Here is a 17,224-nt window from a genome sequence, read left to right on the forward strand (position 1 = left end):
GATCATAGTGACATTCTCATCTTGTCAACAACATAACACCGCCCTCAAACCGGCGTGTCCACATGAACTATAACAATATCAATTATCACTAATACTGATCTCTTACTTATCATACAACAACCCTCATTAGCATAACACAGCAATGGGCTCACAATACCTACAGCCCCTGCTTAATCACTACAATTTTTTTGTTTCACTAAGACGTAATAGAAAAAAAAATGTACATGCCTACTACTTAAAAAATATATAAAGAGGTACTACTTATCTAATTTGTAGAACTTGGGCATCATCGTCGGCTTCATCACACAACACACACTTCCCACACAGATCCCCTTGTCCTTCACAACACAGGTCCTCTCAGCACGGTCATCACATGTTCTCCCCACACGGTTCTTCATGGCATGGGTCCTCACACCAAGGGTCATAACGGCATGGGTCATCAGAGCACGGGTCTTCTTAGAACTGGTCTTCATACATATGTCTTCAAACACGGGTCTTCTTAGCACGGGTCTTCACACACGAGTCTTCTTAGCAGGGATCTTCACACACGAGTCTTCAACATGGGTTTTCACGCTGGGATCTTCACACACGGTTTTCACAATAACAGTTCATATATCACAGAGACATAATCCGTAGGATTAGACAGTGATAGCGTTTTCTGACTAGATTCTAGATGTTCTAGATTCAATCTTCTTCTCCGGCAACAACGGAACTCACACTAAAACGTCACTTTCTTGCGTACAGCGTCACACACTCACTCGTTCAATATACGGCCGCACCATCAATCATGCGCACCCATTGCCCTAGTCAAACATGCATCATAACACTACCTTCTATCAAGTTTTGAGTAATTTCCGTTGACTGTAAGTAGTAATAGCCGCTATTTCCAATTTCTCAATAAATGCATGTACATTTATAAAGTACTAATAATATTGCGCACTATTATGCACAATTTATTTTGGCGTTTACTTGGTGCGCAATTCTTTTTTCTACTAGATTCTATTCTATTTTTAAAAGTTTAAGTAAAGAAAAATTATGTCTATATTCCGAGTTGCCATCCCACGTAATGTTATATTAGAATATTCGAGAAAGTTTAGGGGAGATAACTCCCAGTTTATTTCTAAATAGTATCTTTATTTTTTTTTGTCCAAGTTGATAACAACTCAGAGTTGACGATTATGTTAATTGGTGCTCCTCTCCTGGAGAATAAACTAAAATAAATATTTACTGGGCGTTCTTGTAAAGTGTTCCGTTATATGAGATTTTTGGTATCATAGTAGGAAAATAATTAAACTGAATATTTAAATAAGAAAGTAAAACTAACAAATAATTATAAGTGTGTTCTTTAAAAAGTATTAAAGTGTATATTAATTTAGATTTCTAGCTTAAGATAATTTTTAATACTAGACTACCCGTTATCTAGTTTGATAACTGTTGGTTTCGGGGGTCATTAATAAATGACACCACGTCTTTCACTTATAATCACAAAATAACCAGACCCCACATTCAAAAAGACGTTTTCATCTTTTAAAAACACTGATTTCAGCTGAGCATGGGTCTGACCACACTATCCCTTCATATACTGACGTCACAGGTGACCTAATCAACTCTTCTTCACCTGCCCAGTGTCCCGCCAAGTCTCAGACAACATGTTTATGTCGATTAAAAAAACGATTCCGGCCGAGCATGTCTCTGAGCACACTATCCCTTCATATGCTTAGGACAAAGAAACAGATGAACTCTACTTCAACTGCCCTGTATCCCGCCAAGTTCAGAGAGGCAACTTTGTCATTCACATCAAAAAATGAAAAAAAATTTGAAACAAACAATATAACAAACAATATATTAAGTTAAAATGCCGGTTCCGAATGAAGCTCTGCGTTCGGTTAAATTTTCGTTTATGGTGGAATTTTACAATTCGAATATAGTTGTTTAAAATTTGATTTCGTATCTGTTAAAGAATTAAATAGAAAAAATGGGACGTATTGATTCTGTAGTTACAAAGTGGCTCTGACGTCATGCGTAGTTTCTAATCTGAGGTCACCTCTTCCGTCACGAGATAATTAATTATTTCGTTTCTAGACTTTTAGTGGAAATTTAAGGACGCACTTGATACTTCAGAAACTATTTATTAAATTACATTTTTTTCAAGATTGATTACCACGACTAACGACTTTTGTCTTAGCCTGTAATCAAGATTATTACATTAGTATGTTCATAGTGTATGGAAGTTTATGTCAGACTGTCTATTACTATTAAAGCTACTAAGACGTGTATTAATGTGAGTGTGAAGGTGACCTTCAAAACATAAAACATACATGACTTCAGTACCGCCCGGATACTCAGCGCAAGAAATAAAATGCCCCGTTGGTTGTATTAAGTTCTGTTATTCCGCCAAATAAACTTAGAATAGGTCTATAGAAAGCAGGAACCCTTAAAATCGATAAATTGAATGTTATTGAAAAAGGTATACACGCAATACCTTGCTAAATCTGCCGCTACGTCGAAGTCTTGTACAGACTGGTTGTTTTGTTAGTCGTTTTAGGAATGTGGGCTGTATAAAATTAAATTTTAAAACATTATCCATGTATATTATTTTAGTGCAAGCCTTCCCTTCTAAGTGCAGGTAGTTAAATAATAGTTGTGTATATTAATTTAGATCTCTAGCTTAAGATCATAATTTTATATGAATAGTTTATATATTTAACTCGTTAAATGAAAGTAGCGACAAGTATTGAAACAATATTGATCTGTGAGATCCCCACCTTGCAAATTCAATGGGGAAATGTAACATGTGGTTAATGTCTAACTGTAATAAAATTTATTGATCCCAACCCCTAAAACGCCACCCTGATTTTCGGATACGTATTTCAAATAAGAAACGTTTATTTATACATAGGAATATAGTTTAAGAAATAAACTAGTTTTAGAAAGCGTGTTTACCTTGAAAATCAGACGACTTGTTAAGCATACCAAAGAAACTGACAGAGATGTAGGTCTGTTGTAGGATAGTGGAGGTTAGAAAAGGAGATTTAATTCGTTCAATTACTCACTGTTAATGTAAAGTTCTTTCGATCACTTTAATTCACATTATTTTTCCAAGAATTGTTTAAGCCCGCTAATTTGGTTACTCTTATCTCAATAGGCAAATTTCAGCGCGATCGACAGCTCATGCCTCGATAATATCTTTACCTCGGCACTCGTATGTTGAGGTACCAATGTATTTTGTTTAATACATGTATTTATGTGAACATGTTTATGGTTTCAAATTTAAATTCAAACATAAATCACCATTTTCAAAATATTCTTTTGCTAGCATTTGTTTTCGTCTTATATGTTGCAATGACTAATTAAAAATAAACAGTGATTGATTTCCCATAAACTTCGGGAAAGCAACTAGGGATATAGAAATTATTGTAAATTCACTTTAAATACTAAAACATTTAAAAATTGAATTGAATCGCGGAGAAAAAAATATTTGCACACCATTTGACCCAAACAAAAAGTGAATAATAGTGCGGAATATTATTAGTACTTTATAAATTCATATGCGTTTTTGAGGAATCGGAAATAGAGTAAATTACTACTTCTGTTCAACGGAAATTATTCTCAAATAGTACTCAAGTTATAGGCTTTTGAAAAATTAAAAGAAGAAAAAGTTCCACCTCCGGTTTTCGGAAATCGCTGAAAAGTTGAAATTTGATATAATATTTATATATGAAATTTCATCAACCTATCTGTAACGGTACTCAAGTTATCGTGTTTACACACACACACACACACACACACACACACAAACACACACACACACACGGACAAGATTACAAAACTATGTTTTTCCGACTCATGGAGGTGTGAAACGTCGAGATTTGCAAAAATCTCTCATTCTTTTTGCACTATTACAATACGATCTCTATACTCCGTACAAGAGAAAGTAAAAAAAAGAAGATAGTTTACCTGCTAAAGATAAACTGCTGTGTAGGGGCAAACTAACTCACAAGTGCTTCGCGCAAACGTCACCAACACACTGTCGAGTAGAGGGACAAACGTAGCTACTGTAAACATAAATTATTCGTTCAGGCGACTTCCACTGAATAAAAAAAAAAACTTTTCTAAGACGTTATGCAGGCTATTCAAATAGCTACCCTTTCACTTTAGTGAATAGGTTGCTCTTCTAGTGGCTTTTAAAAAAAATTCGAATGAAATAATCGATAAAATCGATAAGTCGGTATTGCGGCCCCCCTGGGGTATAATGTTTCGGATCTTCATTAACTTTAAGCCAACACAAAATTCACTTCGTTGCACAAGTATAAAGACACATTACATTTCTCAAATGAAAACTGTGTTTTAGAACTAATCATTATATTTTTTTAAATAACTTAGTTTGAATATGTGTCAAAAGAGTGTCATATCGTAACTATTCTTTAAACTTTACATATGCAAATCACTTTTTTTGTCGAATTTTAAACACCTAAACTAGAAATGATGTGCACACCATAGTATGCGTATTATCGATTTAATCTCAACAAATACACCCAATTCAATACATATATAGCAAGCTTAGAAAAAATAAAGAGCGAAGAGTAAGAAAATGAAACACGAAACTGGCTTGATACATATTGACTTTACCCAACCATATCACGACTGATTTATTTGTTCGGACAGATAATCTATTCAGTACAAAACAACATAATTGATTCGTAAATATATGGATATACTTGGTATTTTGTCTAGCTTTGACGCGTTATTCGAAAAACATATTCCAAAAATCGTACCCTTTACATAACCCATTCAATACTAATCAATACTAAACTTTATTAAGTTAACATCAACATTTTGAATACAGTTTTTTTCTGTCCAACTAATAATGAAGATCTCATTGATTTAATACTAATAGGCTCGAAGGAGGGCGGGGGTTATTATTATTATTGTTATACATTTCTATGTTTATGGTGCTTGTCAGGAAAAAAAAACGATTACTATTCAGGCTACGTGTGTTCACGTAACTGTGAAGTTGACCTCTAGGACTGTAACATACCTTACGTCAGAACCACTCTAAAACTCAGCTTAAGAAATAACTCGCCCCGTTGGTTGTATTAAACTCTTTTAACAAGCCGTCAAGATAGTTTACAGAGCGTAACGTCAGCAGGGGTCTATAGAAAGCAGGAACCCTTAAAATCAATATAGTGAATTTAAAAAATAATGTATGCGCGTACTAACTTGCTAGGAAAGTGGGCTGTATACAAATATTATTTATTTATATTGCTTTAGTGCAAGCCTTCTCTTTTAAGTGCAAACAGTTAAATAATTTTTTAAAAAAAGCATAGCATATTTTTAAACTTAATGAAATTTATAAAAGCTGAATGTCACATTGTTGTCCGATCGTCATTCAATTAACAAAATGTGACAGATCTCAGATCTGAATATTCCCTAAAACCCACAAGACAACTAAATATGATGAGCAAAATAATTTAAACAAAATGAAATTAAAATGATAGTTATATCAGTCAGTACAAAATCATGACACATTAGGTATGTTAGTAAATACTAGTTTGGATAGACTTGTTACCTTTTTATGGTAATAAAAAAAAAGTTTCCGTAGGAGACTGGTATTTGTGTCGATCATTTAACTTTAACTTTAAATTGTCTTTATGAATATAATTAAACATGTTACAACCGATAGTATATTAGTTTAGCGATCAAAATGTGTGTAAAAATTCTGTAATTTGTTCTAAGTATATGAACACATTAATTTGCAAAAAAAAAATTGTTACTTCTAAACGTGAGAATAATTTAGCACTACGCAATGAAAGGACCACTACAGCGCACTGTATTTAAGTTCAATGAAAGCTTAAACATACCGTCTTGACGTTTGTCTTTATATGCAACCATCAACAATACAAGGGTATTCAATAGCCAGTTGTGGGATGAGTAAACAAGCGCTCCTTTCATTCTAAGTAACCCAATAGTCCTGTGTGTACCAGAGCTTGTTTAATGAGACTATTTACACATAGAGTATTTTTTTACATGGGTGGGGCGACTAGACTGTCACCCAAGTGAATGTTAAATAAGCTCGGAAGAATAGCAACTGATCTTCTTGGAAACGTGTTGAGCTTTAGTAAATTAGCAATGCAATCTTAACATTTGTTTAAATTCAAACAACATTATGTGAGAACATAATCAATTTAACTGAAGTATTCACGATAACTTTACCCAGAATAACAACCATATCTATATATATATAAAGCAATGTATGTCTGTGTGTGTGTGTGTGTGTCTGTGTGTCTTTTATGCATTACCACACCTCTTATCACAAAGCCGTGAAACTTTGGGAAGTTGTTGAGAATATTCCTGGGGAGGTTTCTGCGAAAAAAAAAATTTCAAATTCGCAGGGGTGGCGCCCCGGCAGGGCGCGATTTGTTTTTCTCTATATACGGTATATAAAAAATAAAAGTCTATTTTAGTTTGGCATCGTTCATCCGATAGGCATGAAACTTTGGGGAGTTGATTAGAACACTCTAGAGAAGGGTTCTGTACAAAAATCACTTTTAATATCGCAAGGGCGGCGCCACGGGAGGGTGCGATTTTTCTCTATATACGGTATATAAAAATAATAAAAGTGAATTACAGTGACACCGTTCACACGATCGCCATGAAACTTTGGGAAGATGTTTAGAATATTCCTGGGGAGGTTTCTGCGCTAAAAAACATTTTCAAATTCGCAGGGGTGGCGCCCCGGCAGGGCGCAATTTGTTTTTTTTATACGTTATATAAAGATAAAACTAGATTTTGGTTTGACAGCGTTCACCCGATAGCCATGAGACTTACAGATTAGAACACTCTAGGAAAGTGTTCTGTTAAAAAAAATAATTCTTAATTTCGCAAGGGCGCCGCCACGGGAGGGTGCGATTTTCCTTTATATACGGTATATAAAAATAATAAAAGTGAATTGCAGTGACACCGTTCATCCGATAGACATGAAACTTTGGGGAGTTCATTATAAAACTCTAGGAAAGGTTTCTGTTAAAAAATCATCTTTAATTTCGCAAGGGCGGCGCCACGGGAGGGTGCGATTTTTCTCTATCTACGGTATATAAAAATAAAAGTCGATTTTAGTGTGACACCGTTATCCGATAGCCATGAGACTTTGGGGGAGTTGATTAGAACAATTCAAAGATGGGTTCGGAAAAAAAAATCCTTTTTAAATTTCGCAAGGGCGGCGCCACGGGAGGCTGCGATTTTTTCTCTATATACGGTTTATAAAAATAAAAGTATATTTCAGTTTCACACCGTTCATCCGTGTACCATGAAACTTTGGGGAGATGATTAGATCACTCAATAGTAGGGTTCTGCAAAAAAATATTGTTTAATATTGCAAGGGCGGCGCCCTCCGGGGGGGGAGCGATTTTTTTTCTCTATACACGGTATATAAAAAATAAAACTCGGATGCGGTTCATCCGAGTGCCATGAAACTTTAGGGAGTAGATGAGAATACTCCCGAGAATATTTCTGCGAAAAAGAAAACTAACGTTTCTTCTGGGCGGCGCCATATAGGGTACAACTTTCGTCAATACACAATTTGGCGCCCAGAGTTTTAGAGCGACTATGTTGGCACTTAGCATCCGTTAATCGAGCGTCCCGCATTGCGAGAAAGGGGTACTACTATATTCAGCGGTAAAACTAAAACAGGCTTCTAAAAATAACTTTGTAACGCGAGGAAATCCTTCAGTACAGTTTCGTCACCTTGCCAAAGATGAAAAAAATAACTTTTTGAATATGAGGAGCCTACTGTAGAGTTTCGTCACTTTGCGAATGATGCAATAAGCATCTACTATTAGACAAGCCAGTCAGAAATTGAGATCGAGCATCTAATAATAGACCATTAGTAACGCTAGCATATTGCATCAGTCACACTGATGTTTAAAACACGTTAAATACTTTTACGTGTTAAAGAAAAAATTCCTGTTCATTTGTGTCACTTTAGCGAATGACGAAATCTGCATCATTATTAATAGGATGCTATTTGGCCGATGGCGCCTGTTAGTTTAAGGAGCCAGGGGTCGTACGCCGCGCCTATGCGGTAGTCTAATCGGGGGGGGGGGGGGGGTGGGGGCCCTGAGAGCGCCCCTGTGCGTCTCTGACACATGGGCGGTCACCGAAGTGTGTTCTAACATTATTTCGGTGAGTGATTAATGTACACTCAATGTTTACATGCGGTAGTGTAGGTAAACCTGTGTCCCGATATTTATGATTTAAGCGCAGGCATTGTTTACATTTAAATAACTCGCTTTTAGAAAATATGGTCACGCGTCTTAGAACATATGATTTGTAACGTCTTGCTGAAATCATTCTAATACATTTCGTCAAACTTACTTCTATCCCCGCGGCAACGCGCGGGGGACGGGTACGCTAGTTTCATATAAATGTCGATGACTGTAAAAACTGGTCTGTTTTCACATGCTGCTATTTACTTTTGCTATCGATTAAAATGCCCCTTTGGGATAAATATAAATTGATGGTTAAAGCTGGTATTTTACCTTTAATTTCAGCATTAAATAATGCGATGTGATCAAAGTGAAAACAACAAAAGCATATATTTAGCTGTGTGATTGGTATAAAGTATAAACAAATCTGATATCTTTCTACGGTTTTTTTTTATTACACTGATAAGCCCATTTTTTAAAAAAATGATTGGCACTCACAAGTGTGTTGCATCTATAAACATTTATTTTTTAAACGGGTCAAATCTCCATTGCATATGTTCCCAAACATTTTCATGCTACGAACGCTTTTGATGGAAACCATGTGACCCGCGACCCCAAAAACGGAAAAAAAGTTAGTTAAAACACACAAATATAATTAGATTTTATAGTCCATGTATATTATGTATAATTTATTAATGTGATGGAGAAATTTGGCGGTCGAGTGTTTGTTAAAGCTAAAGTCGTATCATCGCGACCATAGAAAAACCCTTCACCACTACCTACTGAGTAGCGACCCATACATTCGGAACTAGTTCTGTATGGACTAATTATTTTTCTGTTACCTCCCATCATAATTTAGGCGGCATATAACAAGTGAAACAGTGTATCACGTTATATTTACTACAAGCTTTGCAACTAGTCCATTACACAAAACACGTTTTATAAAAACGCGAATGACAATTCAACATTATTAAGTGACGTGAACAATGATACCACTTTTTCATGACCTTGTCACGTGAGATGTCCTTTATTTGGCATCGAAAATTAATCATACATCAATAACAATTGAGACAAGCAGTAAGTGTGATCGAATCTATTGACTCAATGCTGTTTACGTAGTCAATATTTAGGTAGTTTTTTTGCTATGTCATTCTTGGGGACACACGTGATCAGGTTATAATTTATTGACAGTCTGGATCATTTCTGTATTCCGTGGCCTTATTCTATCTAGCGGCTCTGTCCCGTGGCTCTCTCCCGTGGCTCTGTGCCATGGCTCTACTCTGTCCCGTGGCTCTACTCTGTCCCGTGGCTCTACTCTGTCTCGTGACTCTACTCTGTCCCGTGGCTCTACTCTGTCCCGTGGCTCTACTCTGTCGCGTGGCTCTACTCTGTCCCATGGCTCTACTCTGTCGCGTGGCTCTACTCTGTCCCGTGGCTCTACTCTGTCCCGTGGCTCTACTCTGTCCCATGGCTCTACTCTGTCCCGTGGCTCTACTCTGACCCGTGGCTCTACTCTGTCCTGTGGCTCTACTATGCCATGTGGCTCTACTCTGTCCCTTGGCTTTACTCTGTCCCTTGGTTTTACTCTGTCCCGTGGCTCTACTCTGTCCCGTGGCTCTACTCTGTCCCATGGCTCTACTCTGTCCCGTGGCTCTACTCTGACCCGTGGCTCTACTCTGACCCGTGGCTCTACTCTGTCCTGTGGCTCTACTATGCCATGTGGCTCTACTCTGCCCCGTGGCTTTACTCTGTCCCTTGGTTTTACTCTGTCCCGTGGCTCTACTCTGTCCCGTGGCTCTACTCTGTCCTGTGGCTCTACTCTGTCCCGTGGCTCTACTCTGCCCCGTGGCTCTACTCTGTCCCTTGGTTTTACTCTGTCCCGTGGCTCTACTCTGTCCCGTGGCTCTACTCTGTCCTGTGGCTCTACTCTGTCCTAAGTCTCTACCGTGCCATGTGGCTCTACTCTGTCCCGTGGCTCTACTCTGTCCCGTGGCTCTACTCTGTCCCGTGACTCTGTCCCGTGGCTCTACTCTGTCCCGTGGCTCTACTCTGTCCCGTGGCTTTACTCTGTCCCTTGGCTTTACTCTGTCCCGTGGCTCTACTCTGTCCCGTGGCTCTACTCCATCACGTGGCTCTATTTATAACACACGGCTCCTCTGATTTTCAATTAAATGATTTCTGGTATCAAGCAGCATGAATCATCGCATACCAAGTAATCAATAAAGTACACTCCTTAAACGATAAATACATTCAGCATGAAACCTCACTTGAACGTTATCTAAATATTATTGGGTCGCTAGGCAACTCTGTCAATATTCAATTTCATTTGCCAATTTTTACGAGTAAATAAAGACAAAAGTATATTTATTGTAACCAGATAAGTCCATTTATATTTGCAACTCACAACTAGCATTCAACAATCTAAAAAGAGAAATCATTATTATAATAATTGATTGCCTAACTGTCGTTTCTTAAAAGGAGAAAGCTAATCAAAAAGTTTTAAATTTTGACATCTAAACTCCATAGACTGTTAACAAGTTCAGACAATTCATGTAATGTTTTAGTTGTTATTTAGATGATCAAGTATTGAATGCACCAACCGATATTAACGTCACTTTATTAAATGCACACGACGTATGTTACGTTAATTAATCGAGTGCATCTGCTGTATGTTACGTTAATTTATTGCGTGCATCAGCATGACTGTATTGAGTAGACCAACTGCACTATATGTTATTTTAATGAATGCACCAGCCGTATATATGTAGGGACCGATAATTCATGTATAAATCTAAAACTAATTTTTATACAGGAAAAAGTTCGACGACTCAGTACGTTTTGTAAGGATTGTAGACCAGCTGCACCATGTGGGCCGTGATTGTTGTAGTAGTCTATTGTATCATCGCACGAGGTTAGTTGTGTTTGTTTTAAATGTTATAATTTACGCGGTCCCATACACGAACTTAGTTAATAAAAGTAAAGTTTTTGTGTAGAGAGATCAATCAAAGAAACGCGACTCTGCCTACGACGTGTCATAAACGCTGTTTAACCACCGCCACACGTTGGCTAAAAAAAGTTGTTCTAAACATTCATCAAACGAATTTAAAGACACCGCCTCCAAAATTACGTTACATTTATATAAAAATAAAGATTTTTTTTAGCAATTTTTGAATGTTCAAAAAATTAAAAAAACTGCATTTTAAATATATTATCAAGTTTGTTTTATGCTTAAAATTGTGTTGACTATCAAAATGTCAAACTTCAATAGATTAAGAATGTCTATTTGGTAATAGGATTTATTGTTAAAAGCTGTTTTTAGTCAATCGGCCTTCGGGCATGTGGCTTTCGGGAATTTGTCGCAACAGGGCAAGTGTCCATTCGGGAAATCGTCCTTCGCTCTAACGGTATTTGGGCAATAGTCTTTCGGGAATTATTCGTAGAACTTAAAAATATAATGTAGTCTTTTCATACTAAACTGACTTTACTTGCTCTATCTAAACGTTTAAAGTATTTTAATGCATGGTGAACTGTAGCATGGTAAATTAACGATCGTCCAACGAATCCAATCAATAAAACAAAGTTTCGATGTTAAGATAAGCAAGTTTTTGCATTACGTTCCAACCATACAATCTCAATCAATTTACTTTATCTTCACCTAAAGCCTATTCAATGGACCCAGCACAACTCACCCAGTATAAAGCTGTTGATGACACAAACGTGACCACACTGCCCATCGATGTAGAGTTTGACCAAGTCAGCCTCTTGTCTTGCGCCCATCTTTGTTCAAGTTCCAACAAAACGTGCTACAGCTACATCTACAACGAAGCCACACAACATTGTAGCTTGGGTAAGTTGATATGTTTTACATGTTTTGATTAAGAAAAAAGATCCATCACAAAAGTCTTGAGATGACAAAGAGAAATTATGGTCAACCTTCACCTGGCACATCTAACAGACGTACTGAGTACATTAAAAATAAACCGGGAGTGATCTCCCCTAAACTTTCTCGAATATCTATCTATCTATCTATATAATTCTCCTCTGGGAGTCTTTAGAAAACAAGCTGCAAGCGCGCCTTACAGTCCCCTCTCTTCCTCTCTATTGCTACCACCCCCCACCCCCACCCCCTCACATGGTCTGGTGAGCTGTGGTCACGCTGTTTACATTTTACAATCATAGAGACGGGTTTGGTGACGGCTATTAGGGGCAGATAATTTAGTTTGAAACGATTTTAAACTTAGAGGAGGTAACTAAGAGAAGGCTGCTTTCACGTGGGGGGGGGGGGGGGGGAGGGGGGTTTAGTGTTTTTAAGCAAATTTTTTCAGTGGCAGTATTGGTACTGTCAAATTCACAAATTATAAATTACTGAAAAGTAGAAAAAAAAAACTAAATAGCGGCGTATGATACGCAGCGGGTCGGCTCGTTCTTATATAAAACAACAGGGGATGGGAACTCGGGCTATAGACATGATTTTTAATCAATTTTAAATACTTAAAGTTTTAAAAATAGAATAAATTCTCGTAGACAAAAGAAGTGCACACCAAGTGAACGCCAAATAAAAACGTGCATAATAGTGCGCAATATTATTAGTACTTTAAAAATTTACATTAGTTTTTTGAGAAATCGTAAGTAGCGTAAATTACTATTTCCAGTCAACGGAAATTACTCAAAATTTAACAGAAGGTAGAGAATTAGATCTTTTACTTATATGTGAAATTTCATTTATCTATCTAAAATAGTACTCAAGTTATAGGCTTTTGAAAAATTCAAAGTAGGAAAAGTACCACTTCCGTTTATCGGAAATCGCTCAAAAGTTAATACGGATCTACGATTTTGATATAATACTTATATATGAAATTTCATCAACCTAGCTGTAGCGGTACTCAAGTAATCGTGTTTACACACAGACACACACACACACACAGACACACAGACACACAGACATACGGACAAGATTGCAAAATTATGTTTTTCCGTATCAGTGAGGTGTAAAACGTCGAGATTTGTAAAAAATTTGATTTTTTTTTTTGCACGATTACAAGACTTTCTCTATACTCCGTATATACGAGAAAGTAATGAACATTATACGTTTATTGGTGGTTACCAGTTTTAGCTAACAATAAACCAGGAACGATCTTCCCTTTCTCGAATATTCTAATATAACATTACGTGGGATAGCAACTCGGAATATAGAAATGATTTTTGTTTACTTAAACTTTAAAAAAAAAGAATAAAATCTAGTAGAAAAGGAAATTGCGCACCAAGCAAACGACAAAAACAAAATGTGCATAATAGTGCGAAATATTATTAGTACTTTATAAATGTATTTACACCTGTGCGCACTATGTGACTGGGTAAGATTGGGTATAATTTTAGGGAGAAGTAAATTTACATCTCATTTGGAAGATGCAACTTTACGTTTTGTTATGGGAATTGTCTCTTTACGTCTTCTCTATTTTGCTTTTCGTCACAATAAATGCTTTGTAAATTGACAAATCCGTAATACGTAACCACACTAAAAAGACAAGAGCCCACGAAACTGCTTTGAGAAAATATATTTTAGTAAATATAACTTACCATTATTTGATATAGAATAAATAATCCTACTATCTGCTGAATAAACTGTGATAAATGTAACAGGTTCCTGGCTAGCCCCACTGAAAGCTTCACAGCAAAAAGTTCAGGGAAAAATTTTCTCTAGTGGGAAATTCTGTAACACAACCAGAAACATCACGGTGCTGTCTGATGGTTCCATTTCAGATAGAGACTTGCTGTTTTGTACAGGTGAAGTAAAAATATAGTTTCTACTTTTGCTGATAAATGTCAATAATGTGTACATGATGTATTATATTTGCTTTGCATTTGATGAGCCACTTTTTTTTTATTGGCAAAAAGATCATTTTACAAAACTTAAGTTTTAACTAAGACTATACCACCCGTTATCTTCTAGATAACTGTGGGTTTCTGGGGTCGTCAAAAAATGACATCACGTCTGTAACTTATCGTCATAAAAAGAACTAGACCCCACATTAAAAAATAAGTCAAACCTCAGATGTTTTTGTCTTTTAAAAACATCGATTTAGGCTGTGCATGGGCCTGACCACAATATCCCTTCATATACTGACGTAACAGGTGACCTACTCAACTCTACTTCACCTGCCCAGTGTCCCGCCAACTCTCAGACAACATGTTTTTATCGTTTAAAAAAAATATTCCGGGCTCTGACCAGACTATTCTTTCAGTTCCTGAGGACACAGAAACAGGTGAACTCTACTTCACCTGCCCTGTATCCCGCCAAGTCCCGATAGGCAACTTAATCATTCATATCTAAAACAAATAATAAAAACAATTAACACGGATTCGATGTGTCTCGAACCCGTGCCACCCGCTTGGTAACCTATGACACTAACATCTTATCTATCTAGGCTCGTTGGATGGGTTACATAATTACTGCTATATTTATACTCTTAGTCTGCTTAGGAAACTTGATTTACGCGATTATTATTGAACCGTAATAATATTGATAATCTGTAAAATGAGTACATTCAACCGGTATGAGGTTCTGTGCCACTTCTCTACCGGGAATATTGACTCTAGTATAGTATAACTAGACTTACTTTCATTAAGGTCTGATGGCTAAGTGTCAATAGTAGAATAATAATTTCTTACCAGGTCCGATGACCTCTTGTCTCTGGCAAGGGTTTACGGCCGGTGAATAAAATGAAATATCAGATACGATGACTACGGGTCAACTCAATGCCCGTAGTTCTACGGCCTGTAGTAAAATAAAATGATGCTGGGTATAATATAATATTATTATCTACTGCTCCGTGGCAGGATAAAAGTAGTACAGTAGGTAACTGAAATGTCTACTCAACTGCCACGTTGAATTACGTCACGGGCAGGAACAGTTTAAGTCAAAAAATTATTTAAATGCCCCGTGGGCTAAGGCACGGGCATTGTAAAGTTTAGTTAGGTAAATAAAGTAAGTTATCGACTGTCACATGGACTAAGCCATACACAGGGTAACAATGTAAAGTAGTTAAGTAATAATACATAACAGCGAGTTAATATATATGGTAGAGAGGAGCCTGTGAAACAAAGATTTATATAAAATAATGAAGATCCGAAATAGTTTAGTATAGAAACTCATTATTATCTAGATCTAGATAGAGTTTTCTAGATCTACATACTACGACTTCCTTGGCTCAAGTCTAACTTTTTCAGCAGTTCTAGATCTAGAAACTAGGAAATTGATGGATAAATCCCTTGTATTCTTGAATTAGAATGCCCGTGAAGCTATGAAGCAAAGAGTTATATGAAATATTTAAGGACTAAAATAGTTTAATAAAGAAAATCAAAAATGTATTCAGTTTTTCAAATCGTTTCTATTTTTAAGTAATTAATTTTGGTTTGACTTAGATTTTAGATTTTTTATCTAGGATTAACTTTCTATTTCTATGACAGCTGATCTGTTGATGTAGAAAAATGTAATGTATCCTCAAATTAGAACTGTTGAAAATTCATTATAGTGTTTTAACCTAATAAAAATATTATCGTTAAAGCTATAGCCGACAGAAAATTAGCTTTATAATGAGTTAAACTTTAAAATGGGCACCAAAATCTTCGATGGAAGCCGCCATTATTGTTATAAAAAGTAAATGAATAATATGACTTTACATTAATTTGTGATTAACAGTTTGGTCAAAAAGAACGATGTTTTTTTTTTACCTAATTACGTATTTTACAGCTCTACACACAGTGCAGATTCTCTCCTGTAACCAAACAGGCAAACAAATTAATTTTTTTTTTAAAATACAAACATGTAAACAAAGTTGAGTTTTAGTAGTATATAGATTAACAAATTTACTGTACATACCCCCTAAACTTGCGCAATTTTTAGGGTTTAATTTCATATCGAATGATGAACAAACTTATCAAACCTTCTATTTATTCTGAATCGGCCGTTTAAAATGTATCAAATAATAGCACCATTTTATTTCTTAGGTCGCCTCAAAATCAAGTCATTGTTGACTCTTAGCTCTTGACTACTGGTTATATGTGACGAACTAAATAAAATTCACCATAAATTATTTACATATTTAACAGGTACGGTTGAATCATGCACAGGCGTAGACAACAGTGACTCTCGTCCTGTCGTGACTCTTAGCTCTGGATTTCAGGTCATGTGTGACACAGTGACAGACGGTGGAGGATGGACCATTTTCCAAAGACGTGTTTCTGGGACAGTAGATTTTTACAGGAACTGGACCGAATACAAAAATGGATTTGGTGATTTTAGTTCAGGTAATTTTTACCTGGGCAATGAGAACATCTATCTCTTAACGTCCAAAAACAAAACAGAACTGAGAGTTGATATGATCTTCAGAGGAACAAATTATTTTGCAAAGTATTCCAGCTTTAACATTTCCAGCGAGGCAGACGGCTATAGGTTACATGTCAATGGCTGCACTGGAAATACCGTGGACAGGCTAGCTGCACATAATGGTATGATGTTCTCAACATTTGACCGCGATAATGACGCAATGAATGGGGTTAACTGTGCAGTTTCCTATCGCGGAGGTTGGTGGTTTAACAATTGCGTGTACGCTTATCTTAACGCTGTTTGGGGTACACTCAATGTATACTGGAGTCCCCAGCAAAATGCAACATTCAGTGAAATGAAATTCAGAGCAGTTTAACATCATTATGAATTTAAATTTTGAATTTCAATCTATTATGTAAACTTTTAATAGCGTTGTAATCTTTAAGTTTCAAGTTTTTAAAAAAATATTTCTTGTTTTCTATTATTTAAACTAAAAGGAAAAAAAAATATTCTGCATGACTATGTGCATTGTTGTATATTATTTTTATCCATGTTTTAGAATAGTGTCCTAGGTTGTGAGCATCTATTGTTTTTATCAACCATGTATGATCTACTATATCGAAAGCTTTCTGTGACTTGATAGGCAACGAAGAGCCCTCACATTACAACACATTTTTTGAAAAATACACTGCAA

At 36.3% G+C, this 17,224-nt stretch overlaps 2 protein-coding genes across 2 annotated transcripts in view; one reads left to right on the plus strand and one right to left on the minus strand.

The window, feature by feature from the left end:
- LOC131946838 (ankyrin repeat domain-containing protein 50-like) overlaps window positions 1-17,224 on the minus strand; it is a 162,531-nt gene that overhangs the window by 7,565 nt on the left and 137,742 nt on the right. The window lies entirely within an intron of this gene.
- LOC131946839 (fibrinogen-like protein A) lies at window positions 11,874-16,906 on the plus strand. The gene is made up of 3 exons (XM_059307811.1): window positions 11,874-12,051; window positions 13,845-13,988; window positions 16,314-16,906. The coding sequence occupies exons 1-3, from the start codon at window positions 11,874-11,876 to the stop codon at window positions 16,904-16,906; spliced, it is 915 nt and encodes a 304-aa protein (XP_059163794.1).

This window comes from Physella acuta, unplaced genomic scaffold (assembly GCF_028476545.2).
Source record: "Physella acuta isolate Inbredline_101_S28 unplaced genomic scaffold, ASM2847654v3 ptg000572l, whole genome shotgun sequence".
Taxonomy (NCBI): Eukaryota; Metazoa; Mollusca; class Gastropoda; family Physidae; genus Physella; species Physella acuta.

What these genes read in the sequence shown, in the direction of transcription:
- LOC131946839 (XM_059307811.1), top strand. Translation starts at nt 11,874, where the DNA reads ATGGACCCAGCACAACTCACCCAGTATAAAGCTGTTGATGACACAAAC. An exon ending in CACACAACATTGTAGCTTGG is followed by an intron (nt 12,052 to 13,844) that starts GTAAGTTGATAT and finishes TAAATGTAACAG; the next exon opens with GTTCCTGGCTAGCCCCACTG. An exon ending in AGACTTGCTGTTTTGTACAG is followed by an intron (nt 13,989 to 16,313) that starts GTGAAGTAAAAA and finishes CATATTTAACAG; the next exon opens with GTACGGTTGAATCATGCACA.